This window comes from Dermacentor albipictus, chromosome 9 (genome assembly GCF_038994185.2).
Source record: "Dermacentor albipictus isolate Rhodes 1998 colony chromosome 9, USDA_Dalb.pri_finalv2, whole genome shotgun sequence".
Lineage (NCBI taxonomy): Eukaryota > Metazoa > Arthropoda > Arachnida > Ixodida > Ixodidae > Dermacentor > Dermacentor albipictus.
In genome coordinates this window covers 95,250,826-95,273,402 of record NC_091829.1, presented here as the reverse complement: position 1 = coordinate 95,273,402, position 22,577 = coordinate 95,250,826, and the positions used below count along the sequence as shown (strand labels likewise).

Here is a 22,577-nt window from a genome sequence, read left to right as displayed (position 1 = left end):
TCTTTGTATTTTGGTATGATGAATGGAGAGAAGCATTTAGCGTTCTGTCAAGTTAAATATTTATCTTGAAGTTTTACGCATATCTCATGTACCACTGGCACCACTTGGTCAACCAAATTTTCCGCACATATATACACCTGACATGCATCTCTCATATATTGAAATGGTGAGTGTTGGGTATATTAAAAAAAAAAGGTGAGTGTTGGGTATGTCAATGAAGAGAATTGCCGTAGTGTATTCGTGTATGAGTACGCTTCTCGAAAGGATTTTCAGGTATATCTGTGTCTCATCAAGGTTAAGGCCCATCTAGGCTTTCTTTTTTTCCTTTCCTTCAGTTTTCATGTTGGTCCAAGACTAATTCTGAGACTAATTGGGTCAAGTTGTGTTCAAAAAACCAATTGGTCCAAGTGTACCTGTTGGATTTTTCCAATGGGTGTCCCAGAACACAATTGGAAATATCCGATTGGTTTGAATTGGAAATTTCCAACTGATTTAAGGTTGTTTTTTTTTCTTTTTTTTCTGTTTTACTGGGCTGTCATCGAGCGATGTGTGACCATGCATGCTTGCCTGTGCGCGCGTGACACCGTGCTGGTTAGTTTAGTTAAAACACGTTGACGGGCTATATGGTTTAAATTCATGATAGAATGTGTAAGCGCGGCTGAACAAGAACGTAGAAAGCAGGCACACAAAGACAGTGCTGTCTCCGTATGTCTGTTTCTTTCTACGTCCTCATTGAGTCACGCTTACATATCTATCATTGTTAATTTAGTAAGCGAATGCTTGCACGTTTATACGGCGGATTAAACTACTATCCTTACTTCGTACAGCTATCTACTAATTTGCGATCGCAACCGCTGCTTCGCCTTTCCGTCGAAACTGCAATTTTTTTTTTTCTACCATGGGCCAGTGTCGCAGGTAGGCGGGAAAACGGTTAGATGCAGTTATACATTTATAAATAGATACATAGCCCCAGGAAAGTGCGTGAACTACCCAAAGAATGCTAACGCATTAAAAAATATATTTTCCTCTTCCATAAACAAAGTTGTCATCATGATCATCAACTTGCAAGCGATGGTAAGCGATCCAAGTCGAGCCAAGTTCTGTATTTTTTCGCGTCGCGGCGCGGTTTGTGTTGTACGAAGTATTAATCACAAATTTTGAAAGTCTCTGAGCGACTTCTATTTCTAAGGTTTTGGCGAGGAACTTCCTTGCCTACAGAAGGTATGTGCCACATCCCATAAGACTGTTCATAAGCTAAGCCATTCCAATCGCGAAGCGCACTGTGTTTTAGAAGCTGTTGCGCATGTACTATTTGCTGTCTGAAAATACCCCACTTTTATAAACGCAAAGGGTGCCTACGAAGAAGGGGATACAAAGAAAGTAGTGTGGTTACTGATGCCCTTATTCTGTCATAAGCGAAGTTATTGCAGTGGCGAAGCACACTGTTTTAAAATTGTCATTTGGATGGCGCGTGAACTGTGGTCGCGTTTTCGGACGCTGTTGCGGCTGTAATAATTGCTGTCTGAAACTACCGCACTTTTTTCATGGGAAAGGGTTCACACGAAGGAGGAGATAGAAAGGAAGTAGTGTGGTAATTGTTGCCCTTATTCTGTAGGCAGGAATGACACCTGCGTACAGCGCACTATGCGTGCCGTTTCGTAGCAGCTTTCTAATGCGTTTTGTATTCTTTGGGAATTAACCGCGATTTCTTATGGCTGTCTAACCGTTTTTGTGGGGCACTCTTCAAGATATTGCGCAGCTGTAAAAACCGCGCCGTGTTACCGATGACACTGCATATTGGTAAGGCGAGCGTTATGACATTCTCCCCTCGGGACAGGTAACGTCATTATACGCCGTGTTCATGTAACCACAGTCCCCCTTACCCAATGCCTTGCTGAAGGTTGGTAAAGTGAGCAAAAACAAATGTGTTGTGATAGGTCGCGTTGAAGATCACTGTGACTACTAGGTTCAGGGAATATACCTACAGCAAGCAAACCGATATGGGTGATAAGCAACAGTGCGTTGTTTTGGTTGCATCTGTACGTTGTACTACTAGAGGAAATAGACACGGACAAGCGCAGATTGAACGGCAACTCAAACGCATGAACCGGGGCCAAGATCCCTTGATAGCCATGTTCATGCTTAGATAACAATCCGAGGTTCTAGTAATTCCGTTAATATTGTTTGTCATACCTGTCTATCTACAATGCGAACCTCTTCGAGTATTCCTGCGACTGCTTTGCCGTCACGGACGTCATCCCTTATCGAAACTACCCGATATACGGCCGGACTCCACTTTTTCAAGAGCCGTTAAATGCCAAGCATCTGCCATACCAGCATACTTTGCCCCGGCTGACCTTCCACATATGCCCCCATGGGTAATGTCCAAAATACCGGTACGTCTATCTATTCCCGGAATTTCTAAAAAATCGCGAATACCTACCGTCGGCCTCAGACATTTATCACTTGAATATATGTCGAAAGAATATGACTCCTCGGTGAGCGTGTATACAGACAGCTCGGTCTCGTCGTATGCGTCTGGTGTGGCTTTCGTCGTGCCTGCGCATCAAGTCATTCGACGGTTTCGTCTGCATAACAAGACGACTACAACATCTACGGAATTAGTGGCAATAAGAGAAGCCGTTCAATATATTGTGCGACAGCCTCCTCAAATATGGACAGTTTTCAGTGACGCAAAATCGGCTCTTCAACTACTTAGAGTGGTGTTGAAAGAAAGCGCTTATAGTGTGTTGGCTCTTCAAACTGCCGAGCTCTACACTTTAGCGCAAGAAAACGGCCACCACATCACATTTCAATGGATCCCTAGTCACTGTGGTATACAGGGCAACGAACTGGCTGACGCCAAAGCGAAGAAAGCACTCAAAGAACGAGAGTCACTGCTTTCAATTCCTTTTTCAAGAGCGGGCGCCAACTGTCTCCTCTCCTGTGTCATTCGAAAATTGACAGCAAAGCACTGGGACAATCTGGATAATCGCCACAGACGACTCCAGAGATTGGACCCCACCATGAATTTTAGGCTACATCCGAAAATTCAACGAAGCTATGCCAGTCTTCTGCACAGACTAAGGCTGGGGGTAGCGTTTACGCGCGGATACGTGCACCTCATGCGACGCACCGAGTCTCCACACTGTGAGGTGTGCAATGTGACTGAGACTATAGGTCATGTGCTTTGTGACTGCCCTAAGTTTGTGGAAGAGCGTGATAGGTTGGTCAAGGACCTTATGCGTCTCGACAGCGCACCGTTGTCGGAGGATGTTATTTTAGGCTCTTGGAGAGACGCTCAGTCGAGTTTCAAGGCCATCAAGGCATTACTGAACTTTTTAAAAATTACGGGCCTGGACAGCAGACTTTGAGCATGCCAAATTGCTTGCCATATGTTCTACATCTTCCTTCTATCGTCATTGTCACCCATCATGCACCTCTTTCTTCCCTCTTTCTTTCCCACTTCCCCTTCCCCCAATGCCGAGTAGCTGGCTAGAGGAATATACCTTAGGCCGACCTCTCGGCATTTCGTGTCATTAAACTTCCTTCTCTCTCTTGTTTGTCATTCCTCACCTGCAGCTTTCCTTACTGAATGAAGTTCCTTTCCTTACTGAATGTAGTTTTGCATGTGTGGGGATATCTACAATTCAGAAGATTGACTTCTGAGCCACATAGTATTCATCCTGTTTACTTCGCAGCTACTATAACACATTTCTGTAGAGAGAAGTGTGGACGTTTGTACGTGCAGCTTGTAACCTTGTGTGCAACTTTTCCTTAGCTTGCAAAGCATGTGATGTCAGTTCTTCACCAGCTTTGTAACCTCTTCATGCAGGCAAAATGTTGGGTGGCAACACGACCAGCACCTTCAACTTCGGCACCTCTGCCCCTGCTACATCAAGTATGTTGTCAGTGTATTTTCTTTAACACGCAGCGCACTTCTCAGAACAGCTGTTCATCTAATGAAAGCCCTGTGAGGCAGTGCAGTTTTCTGCCCAGTTTACCAAAACTGTTTACCAGGTAGCTCGAATGGTAAAGCAAAATTTGACATGAAAGCATACAGTTTAGTTAGTATTAATTGTGGACTGAGAGAGCAAGCACTGTGTGTTGTCTATGTGTATTCTTTTTATTTTTTCTTCAGGCTTGTTGATCTTATTGAATTTTATCAATCACTGCAAAACATCAAACCCGATCAAACAAGTGTATTGTCATGGTTTTGTAGTCTTACTCTTCATGTGGCTGTCACCCAAAGTGAAAAAAATTACATTCTGGGGTGTTACATGTCAAAACCATGATCTGATTATGAGGCACGCTGTAGAGGGCGACTCGGGATTAATTTCGACCACATGGAGTTCCTTAATGTGCACCCAATGCACTGTACGTGGACATTTTTGCATATCACGCCCATAGAAATGTAACTGCCATGACTGGGATTTGATCTCGCAACCTCGTGCTCGGAAACAAAATGCCAAAGCCACTAAGCAACTGTGGCGGATCATCACCTAAACTGCAGAAATGCCTTAATCAATCACTTAGAAGGTCAATGGCGTCACCTGCTGGCACTCTGAATTCCTACACAGCGAGGTACGATAGTTGTTCCTATGCGCAGTTTGTCCAAGCATAGATGACCTGTACATCCATCATCAGTATTTGCATATCAGTAGATTTTTAGGAAGAGCTAGCACCATTCTGGGTTATTTAGGGGTGAAATTCACTTGTTTTAAAAGGGCACTAACGAGTGAATTAAATTGAGCTGTATTAGTAAATTATCTTTCTAAAATGCCAGTAATGCCACTTGTAGCATTAAACTAGAAAAGATGCAAAAATAAAAGGTGGGTGGCACCGCCGCATTGAAGTTCTGGCACCAGCTCGGCATGGTGTCATATATTTTGACAGCATCTGCTTCAGCCTAGTTAGTTTTTATTGGTAAAGATGGACTACATCGTATTCTAAAGAGGCCTCTGCAAAGTTCACTCTGAAAAATGTGGCATGCTCACCATGATAACTATCGGTTAAAGTGGCCAAAGGACTACATTGTATTCTAAAGGAGCCAATGACTGAACTGGGCTAGTTGCAAGAACTCTTACCATTTTAAAACGGCCAATATACAAGAAAATATTTTGAAATCCTTGATGTCACACTGGCATAATGACGCTGTGGTCGGCAAGAAACTCACCATGGTTGCTTAGTGGCTTTCGCGTTGCACTGCTAAGCACAAGGCGATGGAATCAAATCCCAGTCGTGACGGCCACATTTCGATGGGGACGAAATGCAAAAACGCCCGTGTATCACGAATTGGGTGCACATTAAGCAACCCCATGTGGTCAAAATTAATGCAGAGTCCCCCTCTGCAGCATGCGTCATAATCAAATTGTGGTTTTGGCACGTAAAACCCTACAATTTAAAAAAACAAAATTAAAAATTGAGCTTCCATGGTCATTTTCTCTTCTAACGAACAAGCTCCTAGCATGAAAGTAAGGAATATAGATCTCTTAACGAATGCTACTATATCAGTCTCTTTAGTGTCCCATTAAGAAAGCACGCTAAAGTAGTTTGCTTTCTTTCTTACAAACCATGTATAATCCCACAACCACAACTTTAGTTACCACTTAATATCTAATTTCTGGCTGTAAAGAATATTCCTGCACGTTGATTGTCTTGTCTGTATGAACAATTGCTTAAAAGAAACATCCTTGTTTCAAGTACTTGCCACTGAGATGTTTGCATGCTGTGAAAATTGTCCGGGACCGTTTAACAATTTCGTTGGGTTCCAGGAAGTGCCCAAGTGTATACTATAGTGTGCACGTAGTGCTTAAGAGCACCGACAACCACCCAGAATGTGTCACAAGATCTTGGTGGAAATGAAAAGGGCATAATTTATAGTGACAAATTCGAGCATGCTTGCGATTTAAGTAGGAATTATAATTTTAATATGGTGCAGAAAGCAGCAGAATATAGTAAGTGGCGTAAACTGGTGGTGACACCTTGGCACTTAAGATGTAAATGAAGTACTGTACTGTACTGGCTGTTATCAAGTGCCGCATACTTATTGTTTAAAATTGCATTCGTTATATTATGTGTGCAGTTGCACTTTATTCTATGCGTATTGCGAAGTAAAAAAAAAAAGGAAGTTCACGCTAATGAGCGACAGCGAATGGATTTACCCTCATTGCTTGCATGGCGGCACGCACGAGTACTTCTGTCATACAAAATGCCATTGACTGATGTAGTGCCAGCACTACAGTAGGTTTGTTCCATTCAGAAAAGGTGCAGGCAATGCCAGTTGTGGTGCGCCAGGTGCGACCAATCGCTGCAAGGTTCATGGGTGCGCTGCACCATGACGACACCTTGCCTTGCACCCCTTGCAATCTAGGACGTGGGTGCAGGGTCCGCCACCGTACTTCAGACACTAGCGAGATCCTACGTGGGGCGCACCATAAACACGGGGAGAAGGTGCAAGGAAACTTGGTTACTGGTATATCCTACTACATAGCTTGACTTGGCTGAAAAAAGCCTCAACTTGTACACAGCCAAAGCCCCGAAAGCACATAGCTATTATTGCAGAAGTAATTCAACACTTTAGAAAACATGAACCACAGAAACATCAGCTTGATAAACAAAATATTACTGCCTTAGTGCTCGGGCCACATTTGTCGTCTGCTTCGCACCGATGCCAGTGTATAATTGCTATCACGCTTACCTATCACTGTTTCCAGCTGATGATGGATACATTCTCACTGCAGATAGAAAAATTACTCGGCAAAATGTTACGCTGTATTTTCCTTGTTACCACTGTATAGTTGGCACTCTGACTGCTCAGCTTTCCATTGCATTGAAAAAAAGCTAGTATCACAAAAGTTGGTTGTCAGTCCCTTTAAGCACCTTTACAGTAAAATTCACACTTCGAAGGATTTTCTTGAGAGGGTGGCAGGTGAGACTGGCCATAGAAAGCAACTGCGAACATCACATGCTTTGTTAATGCTTGCAGCATTCTCCTTTGGGACAAACAAGTCGACCCCCACGTTCAGCTTTGGTGGGCCACAGCCGTTGACGGGCTTGCCATCTGTCGCACCCACGGCTACTGCAGCGTCAACCACCACCACCACTGCCACCACTGGTAAGACGGCTGCTCGCATTTCGGCTATTCAGAGGAGTACACTGTAAATACGCTTACACATTTTAGTGTGTATCTTGTCCCCAGACAATAATTGTCACCTGTTGTGCGTGCCTTTCCTTTCTTTGATGAAGTGCGTCCACTCCCTTGTCACGAACGACATGCGCATGTTCAGCATGGCATAACATTTTTGACCGAAAGGTAGCGAGTGCAGAGAAGAGAAATTTAAATAAGACAGGTAACGAATGCCTGTTAGGGACAACAGGTACCCCAAAGGGTGCAAGAGTATTTAGAGTGTGTTGGCACATACTTTTGCAGCTGTGGAAGCTCCTCTATGGGCTTCTTGCACATAAAATGATGACACTTGGCAACTATAAGGGTTTGGAAATGAGGTATCTTAATTTGATACTAGATTTAGTCTAGAAGTGCCTGGCATCATCAACATATCGCAATGTCATGACACGGGCCAACTTTTGTTGAAGTTGCTTACGATTAAGGCTACCTATGATGATGTGCCTCCTAAGTATCTAAACAAAAGTGCTGAAGGTGTTTCTTCTGGCCCTGCTCACATGTGGCAGTTGCAGCAATTGCAGGGGCAGGAGCAAGCCAGTGTTCCATGACAGCATGAGCCATCCACCGATTCGGTACCAAAGCTGATTAGCAAAAACAAGTAATAGTACTAAATTATATGGGGTGTTCTAATACTTGCTCGTATTATTCTAGGGTTTAAGAGTTCGGACTCTCCAAGAGTGCTAACTTGGGCTAGTCTGTTGAACATTTACAAATTCAACAAGCAGCGCAAACAGCGGAATTATGCATTGTTTCTTTCCTATAGTCCTGTTGTCGGCACGATTTGTCCAGTTTTGACTTTATATTCGCACGAAAACGTGGTGAGTCAAAACTGTCATGTCAATACTCCTTTAACACATTCACTGCGATGTGGGTCTCTGGTGAGTCACAGCAGCTGTTCTCACTGAGTGGCTGTGCCAGGCTTGTCTGCAGGGCACAAGCGACATCTTTGCTAGAAATCAATGGAGAGGTAAAGTTCTTATTGCTTCTGATCTGATGCATTGCGGCACCATCTCTGTCCACCTTGAGAAAGCTTCAAAGGAGCACGACTTCCTGTTGAATCACTGCTGGGTCACGCCGCACCAGAGGAATATGACAAGTGTCTCACTGGTGGCTCATGACACACAAAAATTTAGACTTCAAAAAGTGCTGTTGCAGTGAATGTTTTAAGGCGCCAACTGAAACTAGCATTTATCTTCTGTATTCTTTCGCATGCATCAGTTCTTCACTGGTTGCAGTGTTAAGCACAAAGTCGTGGGATCAGTTTCTGCCCTCGGCAGCCATGTTCTTGATGGGGATGGAATGCATTCACACTCATGGATAGTGCCTTGGGTCTAGGTTAAAAGGACTCCAGCTGGTCTCAAAGTCAGTACTGACCCCATTGCTATGGCTTTTGTTATAGTCAACTTCAAAGGTTTGGGACCGTAATCCCAATAATTTAACTCGTGACATTGTGATTCGGTCTAAATAGCTGCAACTCTGAGCACGATTCTTGACATGTAGTTTATTTGATTTAATATTTAAGTGTTGATTAAACAGTGTACTTCGAAAACCTACGCTCCAAAGTCACCAAAAATATGGCTGACTCTACTGTAGTTGGCGTCTACATAACGCAGAGTGTTTCACAGATCGTTGCAGCACGAGACGCCGATGCATGCCGAACTGGTGGGGTCAGAGCCGACCGTGACGCATATTATTTTTGCAACTTCAGCAAGCCAATGGGCACGCTTACGTTAGTGCTCCTCGAATTCGTCCTGGGTCATCAGCTTCTTTGGGTGGGGAATTTTGGCAGGAAGTTTTGATGAGTGTGCTTGGGCGAGAATCTTTCAGCGCAAGACACCAACGTGCAACGAAATTGTAACCCCTGAGATGCGTTTTGTTGTTTTCCTATATTGCATAGCGCTTTAAGACTGCAAAAGGAAACAAAACTAACTCGAGCTGTTTGGCAGTGCCGCAATACGATGCCGCCCAAGCGAAACATGAGGCTCACTTCGTACTGCCTGCAGCTGGGAACTGTGGCGTGTTTGGGCTTTCGCCTATTAAAAGCGTGCAGTATCTTCCGACACTATGCCACACACACTGTGAAACAGATAGGTGAAGATGCTTATCGCAGTATGGCTGGCGGCAATAGCTATGAATGCAACGTGCGGTGACCTGCGATGAGATTTGCTGGTACTGGCAGAGGAAACAGCGTGATGCCGGATTTTTTCACGTGATATGGGAGGGCTAGTACTGCAGGCAAGCTGTCGTCTTGGCCACCTACTGCTTTCAGTCGCGTGTGCCTCTGGCAATTTGTTGTTCACGTGGAATCTAGCAGCCAGAAAACGTATCATAAGATCGCAGTTTGTCACTGTAAAGAATGTTGGTGCTGAAAGATAGTGTTTTCCGTAAATGTAGTGACCGATAAAAAGGAAGCATAACTGTATTGGGCCATTTTTGTGTTCTAAATCACGAATGTTAGCACTGGGAAATTGTATGAAGCAGGAGTGCATTGAGGTTCTACTCTAGCTAAACAGACACAGTCCTGGAGGAGATTTGAATTTGTTGATTTCCAATTAATTGTTTTCACAGCTACGACTCAAGCCCCGGCACAGACAACCGGCACGGCTGCACCGTCTTCAACGTAAGTGCACTGTTTCGGGGGTTCCATGACAATGCACACAACAGCCTAGGTAGTCTCTTCTCCTGGCTTTTCATTTGCTTCTTTCATCTTTTATTTTCTTATATCTTTAATGATGCTCTGCAGCACTTGTCCTCAATGCAGCTTTTGATTATTATTATTATTATTATTATTATTATTATTATTATTATTATTATTATTATTATTATTATTATTATTATTATTATTATTATTATTATTATTATTATTCCTATGCTCATCATCTTGCAAAGTGGCACAGCACTCATGAAACAATATGCAGTATCATGTGCTCCTTTGAAGAAATAGAATGTTTATTGCATGAAAAAGCAACCAATGTGGCCGTAACGGCATCTTGTCCATGGCTTCTGTATAATTCAAGGAATGCTGCAAGACCAACCCACCCAAGAACGAAAGTTGCGAGATTTTGAAGAGTAATCTTGAGAGCATTTCTTGTGGTACTTCAAAGTCTCGCAACTTTTGTTCTAGGATAGCCAGAGCAGTGAGGTTGATCTGACCAACTGATACATTGCAAATCTTTGCAGTAAATCAATTAAAGGGAGCTTGCACAAAGTTATAAACAAGGAAGCTAAACAGAACTGGACCTCATATTCAAAATAAGCACATAACATTGCATGTATTCCCAAGTTTTACCCGTCATGGTTGCTCAGTGGCTATGGTGTTAGGCTGCTGAGCACGAGGTCGCGGGATCGAATCCCGGCCACGACGGCCGCATTTCGATGGGGACGAAATGCGAAAACACCCGTGTACTTAGATTTAGGTGCACGTTAAAGAACCCCAGGTGGTCGAAATTTCCGGAGTCCCCCACTGCGGCGTGCCTCGTAATCATAAAGTGGTTTTGGCACGTAAAACCCCATAATTAATAAATTCCCAAGTTTTCATCACCGTATCTCGAAGAAAAAAATACATTTTAAGAAAACACTTGGTCTAAGATCCCCTTAACAGATTTGAGGTCTGTTCGAACTGTGAATGCAAGAGTATGGAGATGACCTCTCATAAACACATTTTCTCACTCCTATCCTGTGGCTTCCTTGTCTTCAGCACAAACGCATTTGTCGATGTGCTGCTTTCATTTGTCGACAATTCCTCTTGTTGAGTGTAGTTTTTAACGTGTCTTCGATACAGCATTTCAATATAACTAATGATTTTCGGCAGTCCAATGAGATCTGTTATGTTGAGATTTCACAGTAGCACTTGAACCATTTATCCTCTCTCTTGTTTCCTATTGGGCCGAATCTTTTACGGTGACCATCTCAACAGACATGCCTATGTTGGCTTTCACTTTCAGTAATGCACTAGTATACACACTGTCACAAAATAGATGACAGAAGATCATGAGGAGCTAGAATGATAGGTATCGCTAGCACCTTCGTGTTTTCAATGAAAAGTTTCATAGTAGGCTTAGTAAGCCACCTTTTGGTTTATACCACCTTGAAACCACTTCGATGAGCTAAGCCGGTGGAAGTAAACATTGTATGAGTTACCTGTAGGTGGCTGTGCGCTTGCGGCCACTGTTGGTTGTATTTTATTTCTATGCTGTCTTGTAATGTGTCTGGTGTACTGTGAGCATAGGCCAGAGAAGCATTGTTATGTGAGCGAATGCCCATTTCTTCTGGAGGCATACGATGCCATCCCTCCAGCCACTTTCTTGGGTACTTGTGTGTGTTTACAAGGTTAGCCCTGGAAGTGTCAGCCGGTGCTGCACACAGCCAAAGTTTTAAGTATTCTCTTTCATCTTTTCCTTTTTTCTTTTCATCCACTTTCACGTCCCTTTGCCTGATTATTTCTACTTTTCAATGAAACGTAATGAATAACTTCCCCTGTGCTTTTTCAGCTTCATTGTCTCATGCTTCGTATGATTATAAAAAAATTTAGCCCCTCAACTGCCCTTATTTGCCTCGTTTGTTGCATAGCGAGAGCCTTGAATTAGGCAGCCTTGGTGGTGCCATGAGGTAGTGTACAAGGGTTTATTGGCCAGTTGCAGTGCTCCTAAGCTTGCCTACCATGTGACAGTTGCGGTTAAAAGGGCGTCCGCTGCCTTAGCGGTGAGTTGTGCTGGCCACCGCTGTCGGGGCTAACTACATACACAAATGCCCCCACAATATGTGCGCAGAAAAATAGCGCAGCGATAAACTGATTGGTGATGCACTGCAAGCGTAATGTGGAGATGGAGAATGTGGGTTCAGTCCCCACCTGCCAGATGATTTCTTTTCGGCCACTTTCATTACCCTTTACTTGATTATTTATACATTTCATTGAAACATTATAGTCAAGTTGCCCTGTGTTTCCTCTGACTTCGTATGATCAGGACACCAAGCTGCTATATCCAGTTCTTCTGTGTTTGTGAATTTTTACCCTCTGCCACACTAAGACGTTCTGCTGCTGCAGCCACATACTGGTTCGGACAGAATGCCAAGATGTTGATACATTGAAATAAACTCGAGTGGTCAAAAATTTCGATCACCGAACTATGGCCTCTCTCGTGGCCCGATTGTTGCCTTGAGGTGTTAATTTAATAAATGAATGAATGAATCGGTTAATTAATTGTTCAAGCACTTGCCACACTCATCGAACTGCGTTGGGGATGAACATAGTCATGGCACTGCTTTACCACATGGAAAGGGTGAAAAGTTTGCAATATAAAGGAATATAGACGCTCAGTTTGCCAAATGGCTTCGGAGCGACTTGCTGGAAGGTTATCATGTGATTTAAGAAAAAGGAAAGCTTGTTAATTGCTGTTTGTCCTCGGCTTTTGTCAGCACTGCACAATATAAACTGCACTGCATGAAAGTAATATTTACAGAAGGTATGCCCACCAGTCAAAGCTTATTTTATGCTTCAGGCAAGGAGCTTAGCAACTGTGATATTGCCTAAAGCACGCATTCAAAAATATGGCTGTGGTAATGCCAACATGAATAATTTGTGTGAAGCCGTGTAGTGAGTGCACTCAGTCGTACCTGGGTCACCTTCCAGAATGCACTACCGACTGCTGGAGGAGTCCGTCAACCAGTGGAAGGTGGAGCTGGAAGAGCTGGAGAGAAACTTCATTGACCAAGCTACGCAGGTGAGATTTGCACAAGAACTGGAACCATCACACACAGACTGCAGCATAAAGCTGCAGTCTGTGTGTGATGTCTCTTGTGTGCAATTCACGAGGATTTGCATTTATCTCTTAAATATTTAAAACTGTTTATTTTATAACTATTGCAATGTCAACATCGATGGTATCAGCTGTGCCTTTTCAGACATTGTTGGACCACATGTCATGGTATAGCTGGCATGAAGAATACAGGGTTGAACGAACACTGGTTATACTGCGGCACGTAAGCACCAAGTCCGCCAACAGCAATTGCTGTTGGACCACATGCATTGTGTGCATATTGGTGACTAGGTAACTGAGGTGACCTAACCTCACATGTCAAAAAACAGGACTGTGCGCCACTAGGTACTGCAATGCACCAATAGATAACACACGTGATATTACCCTTCCCAAGCCAGTGCATTGTTCATGAGAGGCACATAAACCTAACCTGATCTTCATTATTGTCATCACCTGATTTTGTATATAGTGCAACACAGCTGACTTCATCCTACACTTCTTCGTATTTGCTAATCTCATCACAACCACTAATTCCTGTGCGGTCCTTGATTGTGCTTCTCTTCCCTTGGTACCCATTCAGTTGCTGTAATAGTCCAGCAGCTATCTACTCTATGCCTTACATGAACTACCCTAGCTACACTATCCCCTACCCCTATTTGCTGTCCTAATTCACACCAGTGCCTTTAGTATTCTACTGGAATCAACATTCTGAGTTCTATGTAGTGGTGTGCGAATATCAAAATTTTTTAATATGAATTGAATATCAGATAATGATATGCACATGTATTTATTAACAAGTTGGGTTAATTGGTTATGTTGAAACATTGCAAACGCATTGTGAAAGTTAAAAAAAGTAAAACAGTAAGCCGTTGTGCCAAAACATTGTGTATTTGGCTCATGTTAACTTGGGAAATTTGACAATTCCCAATAGCTGTCCTCATGAGCCTGTGCCTTATTAAACCACATCACACGCCCGTAAACTCGCAGGCATTTGACCCTGTGCCAATTATTACCCATCATACTTGCTGTCGAGGAATAAGCTCAGAATTGGGGATGGCGCTGGAAAAAAAAAAAAAGGAAATGCAGCCAATCCTGTGCCCCTTGCTACTGAGAGGCTGGCTTTCCCGCGAAGTTGAGACGTTTAGTGGCTAAGTACGCTGTACCGACAGAATTTCGCTAGCAACACGAAATAATCACAAAATGAAGTGTAAAATTGCTACAATATATCTATATTAGAAACAAACGCTAAGAACTGTGTTTGCTACCGCACAGGCAGCAATGTATTCGACTTGATTCGAATATTCATATGCAACCAAATATTCGAACATTTCCTAAATGTATATTTTTTTCTAATCGAATACGATTATTAAAATATAACATTGGATAGTATTGCAACCTTTCGACTATCTGCACACCCCTAGTTCTAAGCTAAATGAAGTTTGACACTTTCCTGTCCGCACCTATTCACCTATGATTGCAAACTTGTATTTTGCTACCTGAATGCTCTCAGACAGCTAGCTCCATTTTTGGCTTATCTGGAAACTATTTAGTCGGGTTCGTTTATTTTCTTTTTTTTTTTCCCACCACGCACGGATTTTTAAAGCGCCTTCAAAGACGGGGTATGGCTGGCACGCTGAGTGCTTGTAGTTTCCAAGATGGCGTCAGTGTTGCACACCATTCATGCATGATGCATAGAAACATCACATTTCTACTGATTCTAATGCATCTGTACACAAAATTGTGGAATTTGGAAACAGCACTGATGCAGAAGACAAGTTCGGTTTGTCAGATTTCCAAACGGAGCCTCGCTTTTTTTGCCAAACCGCTTCAAAGCTGCCGTGTGCCGACGTAAAGATATCCTGCATGCTCTAAAGGTCGCAGTTCTTACCTGCAGGGCGTTAACAACCTTTGGTCGGGTTCATTTGCTGGCGGCCACGCAGCGAGTCATTTCGTGCGAAAAGACAGCTGGGAGTCGACCTTGGCATCGTGCTAGGGCTAGTCACTGGGATGAACATGTTCCTTTTTATCAAGAAATTTTCACACAGAAAGATGATATTTGCTACAATATTGCACAGGCCCTTACATTAAGAATGTACATTCTGAAATTCTTTAAAAGCTTTTATGTGTAAACGAACAGTGACATTTTTATATAACTTCTTTTTTTTTCCACTAGATGTTTGAGGTATTCTTTAAAAATTCTTTTTAATAGACATGTTGTTTGAGTGTAGTACTGTTGGAAAGAGAATTTTTTGCTATTCAATACGACACTATAAACTTAAGTATCAAGCATGCTCTGTGGTAGGGAAGGTATTTTCTAGGCTACATAAAAACTGCTGCTTTTCCCACAGGCAGGAAAGTGTTAACCACATAATGTTTGGTGTTCAAAACATGACAGCGATAACATTTTTTCAGCATCTGCACTGTGTTAAGCACTGCCTTGAAGATTTTTTTTCCGTTGCTCAGGGGGAGGCGTCGCTGGGGGCTACGGCATGAACATTACCTATTCGCGTGGACCGTATACTTCGTTAAACCGAAGTTTAACTGCCTTGTAGTGGCAGGGCAATGTTTGTTCAATATCCTCCTTGATGCATGCACTGGCGCAGGTTAACGCCTGGGACCGTCTGCTGCTGTCAAGCGCCGAGCGAGTGGGCCAGCTGAGCTCGCTGGTGGAGCGTGCTCAGCTGGACCAGCAGCGGCTGGAGCACGAGCTGGACTATGTGGCTGCCCAGCAGGGGGAGCTCGAGCGGCTACTGGCACCCCTCGAGTCTGCGCTGAAGCAGGCACCCGCCCTCTCTGTACAGCAGCACGCCGACCTCGAACGTGAACACACGTAAGAGTTGCGACTGGTGTTGACGAGTGTGCGAGAGATGCACTGATGGTTCGTCTTGTAAAGCAAGAAGGCTGTTTGAAAAGGTCGAAGTCTCTACACTTGAAAGTAGCATGGCGTAGTGACCCATACATATGACCCACTTGGCTTTCTGACCATTTGTTACTTTATGGGACTACTAACTGTGAACTTTTTTTTATGTTGTTCAGCACATCGTTCTGAATTAACTGCTACCCGTGTTTCATTCTGTATCTGTAATATGTCTGTATTTTGAATGCCGTTACTACTAACACCAATGCCCCTATGGCAGTGTAGGTATATACAAGCAAATTATCTGAAGAGAAACATTGCACAGCTGTGCTGTTACATGCATGGACTGCAGGGAAGTAGGGGGCTTTGGATTAGCATTTCTCTTGTTGCTGTCAAGATTGTATTCAACACGTGCTTGGTGACCAATGCTTCCTCTGCCACAATGGTTTAGTCATTATTAGAACAAAGTATGATATTGTGTGTATATGTAGTTGTTCTTTAAATGTATGAGCATTTCTATGTCAACTCACTGAGGAAAACTGGCACTGACACATGGCGCTCACTAGCCGAGTGTCTTACCCATCGGGCTGAACAACTATGCTTACAGAAGGCAGATATATCTGAACCATGTGAATGTCTTGTACTTCATTGTCAGTTGTGCAACACAGACAGATAAGTCAATGAGTTGATAAGGATGATAAGGAGTGATGAGTGGTTTATGGGTCCAGTTATGGTTGATAATGGTTAGAGTGATAATGGCTTATAATGGTTGGAGCCATTCCTGGTAAGGTTAATAAGGACTGATAATGGTTGGGTCAAGTCCGATAAGGGACGCATCACTTCTCATAAGATAACGGCTGATAAAGGTGGATAAGGGTCAGATCAAGTCCAATCAGGTTGATAACGACCCATAAGGGTTGATAAGGGTTTATACTGGTCGAATCAAAAGCCAAAACAGATTATAAGGCCAATAAAGCATGCATTTAATGAACTGCCTACTGCTTTGTCAATCGTGGTAAACAACATACATCGCGTCTTATGTGTGGAGATGAGCAAGTGGCACAGTGCTTACGCATAATTAAGCAACTCCAGTGGAGTTTCTGCATTTTTTGTTTTTCAATTTATTACATAATTCTTGGCTGAAACAGGAGCAGTCTTGCAGGAGTGTAGAGTCCTGTCATTGCACTCCTGAACAGCAATGCTGCCTGTCTTTCTTGCAATCGTGTCACAGGTACCACATGGCGGAGAACATCAACTCCCAGCTGAACTGCGTGTCCCGGGACATTAGGGACATCGTGGAGCAGTTGAATGCGGCCAATGCATTTGCTGCACAGGACAAGCCGGTCAGTACCCATATTGTATTCAGAATGTGACTAGACTCGACTCGTTCCGGCTTGAAGCTTCGGGGACTGAGCGTTTTTGTTTAAATTATCATTTGAAATTGTCCAAGCTTGAATAAATTATGTTCTAGGTCATGTTTATACATTGTCATGCAAAATTATTTGCACACAAAAAAGTTTTACACCCCTCCAAATCCTGGAACGGAATGGGGTGCATACAAAAGCTGATGTACTAGTACATTGAGTTTTGAAAGGTTATTCTACTAGTCTCAACAGATCTGCTCTTTAGTGTCCCATTAACTTTTGTGCCTCTTCTCTTCTGCAGCTGCAACAGATTTCAAAGGTCCTGAATTCTCACATGGATGCCCTTATGTGGGTACAGCACAACTCAGGTGAGCAGCATTACTCTGATTTGTGCTGCTCATGTAGCTATACATTAGAACTCCTCTAATACCTTTTCTATGGGACCGCAAAATAAAAACACAATACCAGGAAAACTTATTGTGTGAACATGCTGTTAAAGTTGTGCGAACATGCTGTTAAAATCACGTGAACATGCTGTTAAATATTAAAAACAAGGACACTATGCATGGCTCAGCCTCCAAAGGATTTACAGTGCGAACTGCAAACCATATGAAGGGTAATGCAAACTCAACAGGGACTGGCTAAAAGTTCAAAGTATCAGATTCAGCAGGAAAGGAGTAGCTTATCCAAAGGTTGCTAGAAAAGGTGTATTCTCAAATCATCACTTTTTGGGATACCTTATCTTTTGCACGATTTAGCATGACTAGTGCTAGGACGCGTCGGCGTCTACGAGCGACGGCTTTCTGGGCACCATGCCAAGCACGCCGTCTTACCACAGTTCCAGGATCGCTGTCGATGTTTCCGGGGCTAGGTAACTGATAGTAGTATCTTTGAACGTTATCGTCCAAGAATACGGCCTAAGTTTGTCAACGCGTTGCTGCTCACACATATGCATGCCTGTGGCCTGGTCACTTTGTATTTCGATCATTGTCATGCTGTTGCTACAGATAGAGGGAACCACAGTCAATGCATGCACCAAATCTTCATCCCCTGACAACATACCCAAAGTCGACCAAGTTGCGGCTGATGACTGATTGCAGGTTTCTTCAAATGATCATCATCGAGCACTTCCCTCACATAATCACCGCCCTCATCGGTGCTGATATTCAGGGTGTAGTCGGCAACACTTGAACCTGCTTGAAGTCGCCCAGGATTGTGTCGCCATTTAAAATGCAAATGAAAAGCATTCAATGTGCGGAACTTGCTCAACAAAAAGCCGATGCTGCATTTCAACATGTAGCAGCTTGGCTTGGCTGTAGTTTAGATGCATTTGGCAACTACTGGATCAACTAGGCTTTGCTTGTTTCAGTTTCAAGAGTCGCAGCATGGCTGGCATCAATGCCGGCAACGCATTAAACCCAAGATAGTGCTTTTCTTGGGGGGGGGAGCAGAGTGCTGCGAACAGCACGCTGTTTTTTTATCTGGCCTGCTTGGCTTGTTTCTTCCTATCTATGTTACGCTGTACCAGTTTTAGAATAGTATCAAGGGAGTTCCACTGTATGCCACATTTTCTAAACTGTGATGCATCATTGATTATAATGCACGCTTACTTTTTGCATCGGCAGAAAGCAATGAAATGCAATTTAGTGAGAATTGTAATGCACACAGTTTGACTCCCACGTAGAAATTACATTCTTTATGGAAGAGTCATTCGAAGCATGGCACAATTTTGCGTGTTGGTCGCTTTCGTTGGTGTTGGTCAGGCAAAGAGCTTCAGGACCTATGCATTCTTTCTTTCTTTATTCAGTACTGCAAACCTTGTACAGGTCCAAGCAGGGTGGGTTAAATGTTAAGAAAACAATAATAACAAAGTTAAAAAAACATCAAAGTGTGGCGAGAGGCAATAAAGAATCATTCCAGTCGGAAACAGTGTGAGGGAAAAATGAAAACTTTAGTAAATCTGTTCGCGCAAAATACGGCGTCAGGGAATTAGGATGATGGTGGCGTGTATGCCTTGACATTGAAAGTGACAGATATGGAGAAGGGTTAATAGCTAGATCTTGATTCCAAAGCAAGAAAAGAAATTGCAAATGTAAATTTTTTCTTTGTTTTTCGAGACATTTGATACCGTTAATCTGCATTAATTCGGAGGGTGAGTCATACGGGGAAAACTTCGAGTAAATAAAGTTTACAGCTTTTCTCTGTACCTGTTCTATGCAGGTGATATTGTGTTTATTAAATGGGTCCCAGACAACGCATGCATATTCAAGTTTCGGTCTAATTAGTGAATTGTAAGCAAGTAATTTTACGCTAGGGGTGAACTTCTAAGCTTATGTCTCAAGAAGTACAGTTTACGGAATGCAGAAGAACAGATGTTATCTATATGTAAATTCCATGATAAAGTATTTTTAAAGTATATTTCGTCTCTTCCAGCAAAGGTGACGAACCTAACCTGTAGTTAAAAGAAAGCGGAGCTTTTTTGCAAGAGAAGCGAAGAAAGACGGTCTTATCAGTGTTAAGTTTCATGTCCCACGTTTCACACCATTCAAAAATCTTAACAAGAGAGGAGTTAAGATGGGTTTGGTCGTTAATTGAAGTTATTTCTTGAAAAAGCACACAATCATCCGCAAACAACCTGATTTGGACATTCGGATCAAGTTTAGTAGTAATGTCATTAATATATAATAAAAACAATAATGGCCCCAGCACACTTCCTTGAGGCACGGCAGAGCCGACCGGAAGGCAACCTGATTGTTGCTCATTAACTGCTACAAATTGGTAGCAACTGGTTAAATAGTTTGATATCCATATGATTAAAATTTTTGGAAGGCCTACGCGTCTGAGTTTTAATGTTAGTTTGTCATGGGGAACTCTATCGAAAGCTTTACTGAAGTCAAGAAATATTGCATCAATCTGACCGTTCTTATCGAGACATGAAGCGAGTGAATGTATTACTGTCAATAGTTGTGTAATTGTTGAGTATCCTTGTCTAACCTATGTTGTTACCTATGTGAGTATTCTCACATAGGTAACAGCCTCTAGTGAAGCCAGAAAGAAATATCCCAATGCTTGCATGTCAAATTCACCCTCAAACAAGCCTCCTAAGCCACGCATGTTTTACTTAATACCCATTAATTCAACATGGGGTTTGCCACAAACTTAGCTGCTATGACAAGCCCAGCATATTGGCGAGTAGGGGTGTGCGAATAAGTAGCGATTTTTGAGACCGAATCGAATACGAGTCGAATACTGCTAGAAGCGAATGAATTGAATGTCGAATAGTTTTCAAATAATGAACAGTCGTTATTGCGATTAATATAAAACAATGTCACATTCTAGTATATTCTTAAAGTTGGCAAGTTTCTTTCATTATATACTAGTTATGTTATGAAGCGTTATTAAAAGCAGAAGTGGAGCATTAGGAGCAAACAAGTTTCCTTGCATGTGCAGGACTCTACAGGTTGTACAGCGATCATACACACTGCCTGAAAAGTATGGCTACCTAAGCAACCTAGCCTGCTGTATTACACAAATTCTCATGTTTTATGTCTACACTATGGCCGCTGGGGTGAAAATTTGCCAGACCGTTGCTTCAATTTTATGTTTAACTGGACGCAGTTCACATTTTGAAATATTTGAAAATTATTCAAGAAATGTTCGCATTTACAAATAGTGACTATTCGATTCATTATTCGAATGTTTCAGATATTCGCACACCGCTATAGGTGAGTGATGATCTCACTTAAGATTAGTTAGTTAAATTTAGCTGTTGGTGTTACTGGTGGTTACACATCAATCTTGATGTGCTGTAAATCTTGGCCGTTCTTTATACATGCTTGGAAACGACACCCCGTATGTTGCATGGCATCCAAGGCACATAGTGACACTCCCAAAGCTGTTTTGAACACCTAGGTATGACTTAACATTCTTGTTAGCAACACTTTTCTTCTTTTTTACTACAGAGTAATATTTCCCTAGGTTGAATTTCTTTAGCCAGGAACCAACATACAATTTACGCAAGGGCCCCAAGGTGTAGCTGTGGAATGTGAAACTCGCATGACGCCGACCAACCTGTTTGCTCCACATACTGCAATACACTTGTCTGCAGCTCATGTTTAGTGAACTGTGGCCATGACATTACTGTCCTTGGCATCGGCACTGTGTCATTCAAGCTTCCTTCATGCTGCAGGTGTTCTACAGCAGAAGCTGCAGGACCTGGAGCGCGCCTGTCAGCAGCAGAGAGCCGACCCCTTGCTGAAGCGCTAACACCCAAGCCGCCACAAGCCTCTTTATGTCGGTGTTAATAAATTGTTTTGGTCCTCGATGCCAGTGGTCGTGTCTGCCTCTGCCGCATCTGCTCATATGGACGATGTGAGGAAGGGCATTGCGAGGCTGCAACATTCATAGTCATTTCACATCTTTGAAACAAGTGTTGGATCCTGGCAATTTGCGACTCTGAGCATGTGCTGGAAGTCCAAAAAGTTTAGTATGCACAAATGCACAGATCAATAGGCACAGTCAAATTCAGAAGGAAGAAGGCGGAACATTCACTCACTTTGCTTGGGCTACCTGAACTACACCTGTTGAGATGAGCCCAGTCAAGCTGAATTCTTATATATGAGAAACAATGCGTAAACGTTTAGTTGGTTTTTCCATTCTTTGAGAAAAAAGTATCCACCATGACAAACTGCGAATTCGGTTAAGGCAGCTGCACCGATGCCTGCTGCTCAGTTCGGCCAGGGGCCTGGCCAAGCAGCAGTTCATGGTATTGTAGGGGGATAATTTACTATATTGCAGCTCAAATTATTTTTCTGTTTAGAGTTCCTTTAATGGCGGAAATCTTTAAAGCGGTGTTTACGAGGTTCAAGTGCAACTTAGTGTCTCGCAGCCTACATCATCAGCCACCAAAAAAAAAGACAACGTTGCCTGCGCTAATAAAACCGAGTTGCACATGCACACAGTGCATCAAGCCAGTGTGAAAGGTTCACTGAAGAATGGTACCTATGCCACGTACCAAGTCCCGCATTCCCGGTGACCCATTCAGCATCCAAGAGGTTCGCTGAAGAGTGGCACACAGGTAGACAGTGCCACATGTTGGTCTGAAAGTTGGTTTGACACCCTGTTCCCTCAGCACAGCAGCCTGATGCACTACCTATTGGACCACAGACAACCCAGTGATCCAGGTAGACTGGAAAATGGTTAGATGCATAGACAAACATACATACATAGTCGCTGCTGATGAAGTATTCCTGGAATGCTAACGCATTAAAAATGTTCCACAGTGTTTTCCATGTTGCCACTGTATGGCTGGACACTCTGACTGGTAAACTTTCTTGCACTAAAAAAAATAACAGGCACCACAAAAATTATTTTTTAGTTGTGCAGTTAAAATTGTGTTTTGTCAGCTGCTGATG

General features: G+C 42.9%; 1 protein-coding gene across 1 annotated transcript; it reads left to right on the top strand.

Annotated features, from left to right (window-relative positions):
• Nucleotides 1–1,061: 1,061 nt before the first annotated feature.
• LOC139049927 (nuclear pore glycoprotein p62-like) lies at nucleotides 1,062–21,487 on the top strand. Its single transcript, XM_070525806.1, has 9 exons — nucleotides 1,062–1,221; nucleotides 3,836–3,901; nucleotides 6,989–7,117; nucleotides 9,755–9,806; nucleotides 12,816–12,906; nucleotides 15,546–15,772; nucleotides 17,031–17,142; nucleotides 17,465–17,531; nucleotides 21,353–21,487. The coding sequence occupies exons 2-9, from the start codon at nucleotides 3,841–3,843 to the stop codon at nucleotides 21,427–21,429; spliced, it is 816 nt and encodes a 271-aa protein (XP_070381907.1). The 5' UTR covers nucleotides 1,062–1,221; nucleotides 3,836–3,840; the 3' UTR covers nucleotides 21,430–21,487.
• Nucleotides 21,488–22,577: the final 1,090 nt, after the last annotated feature.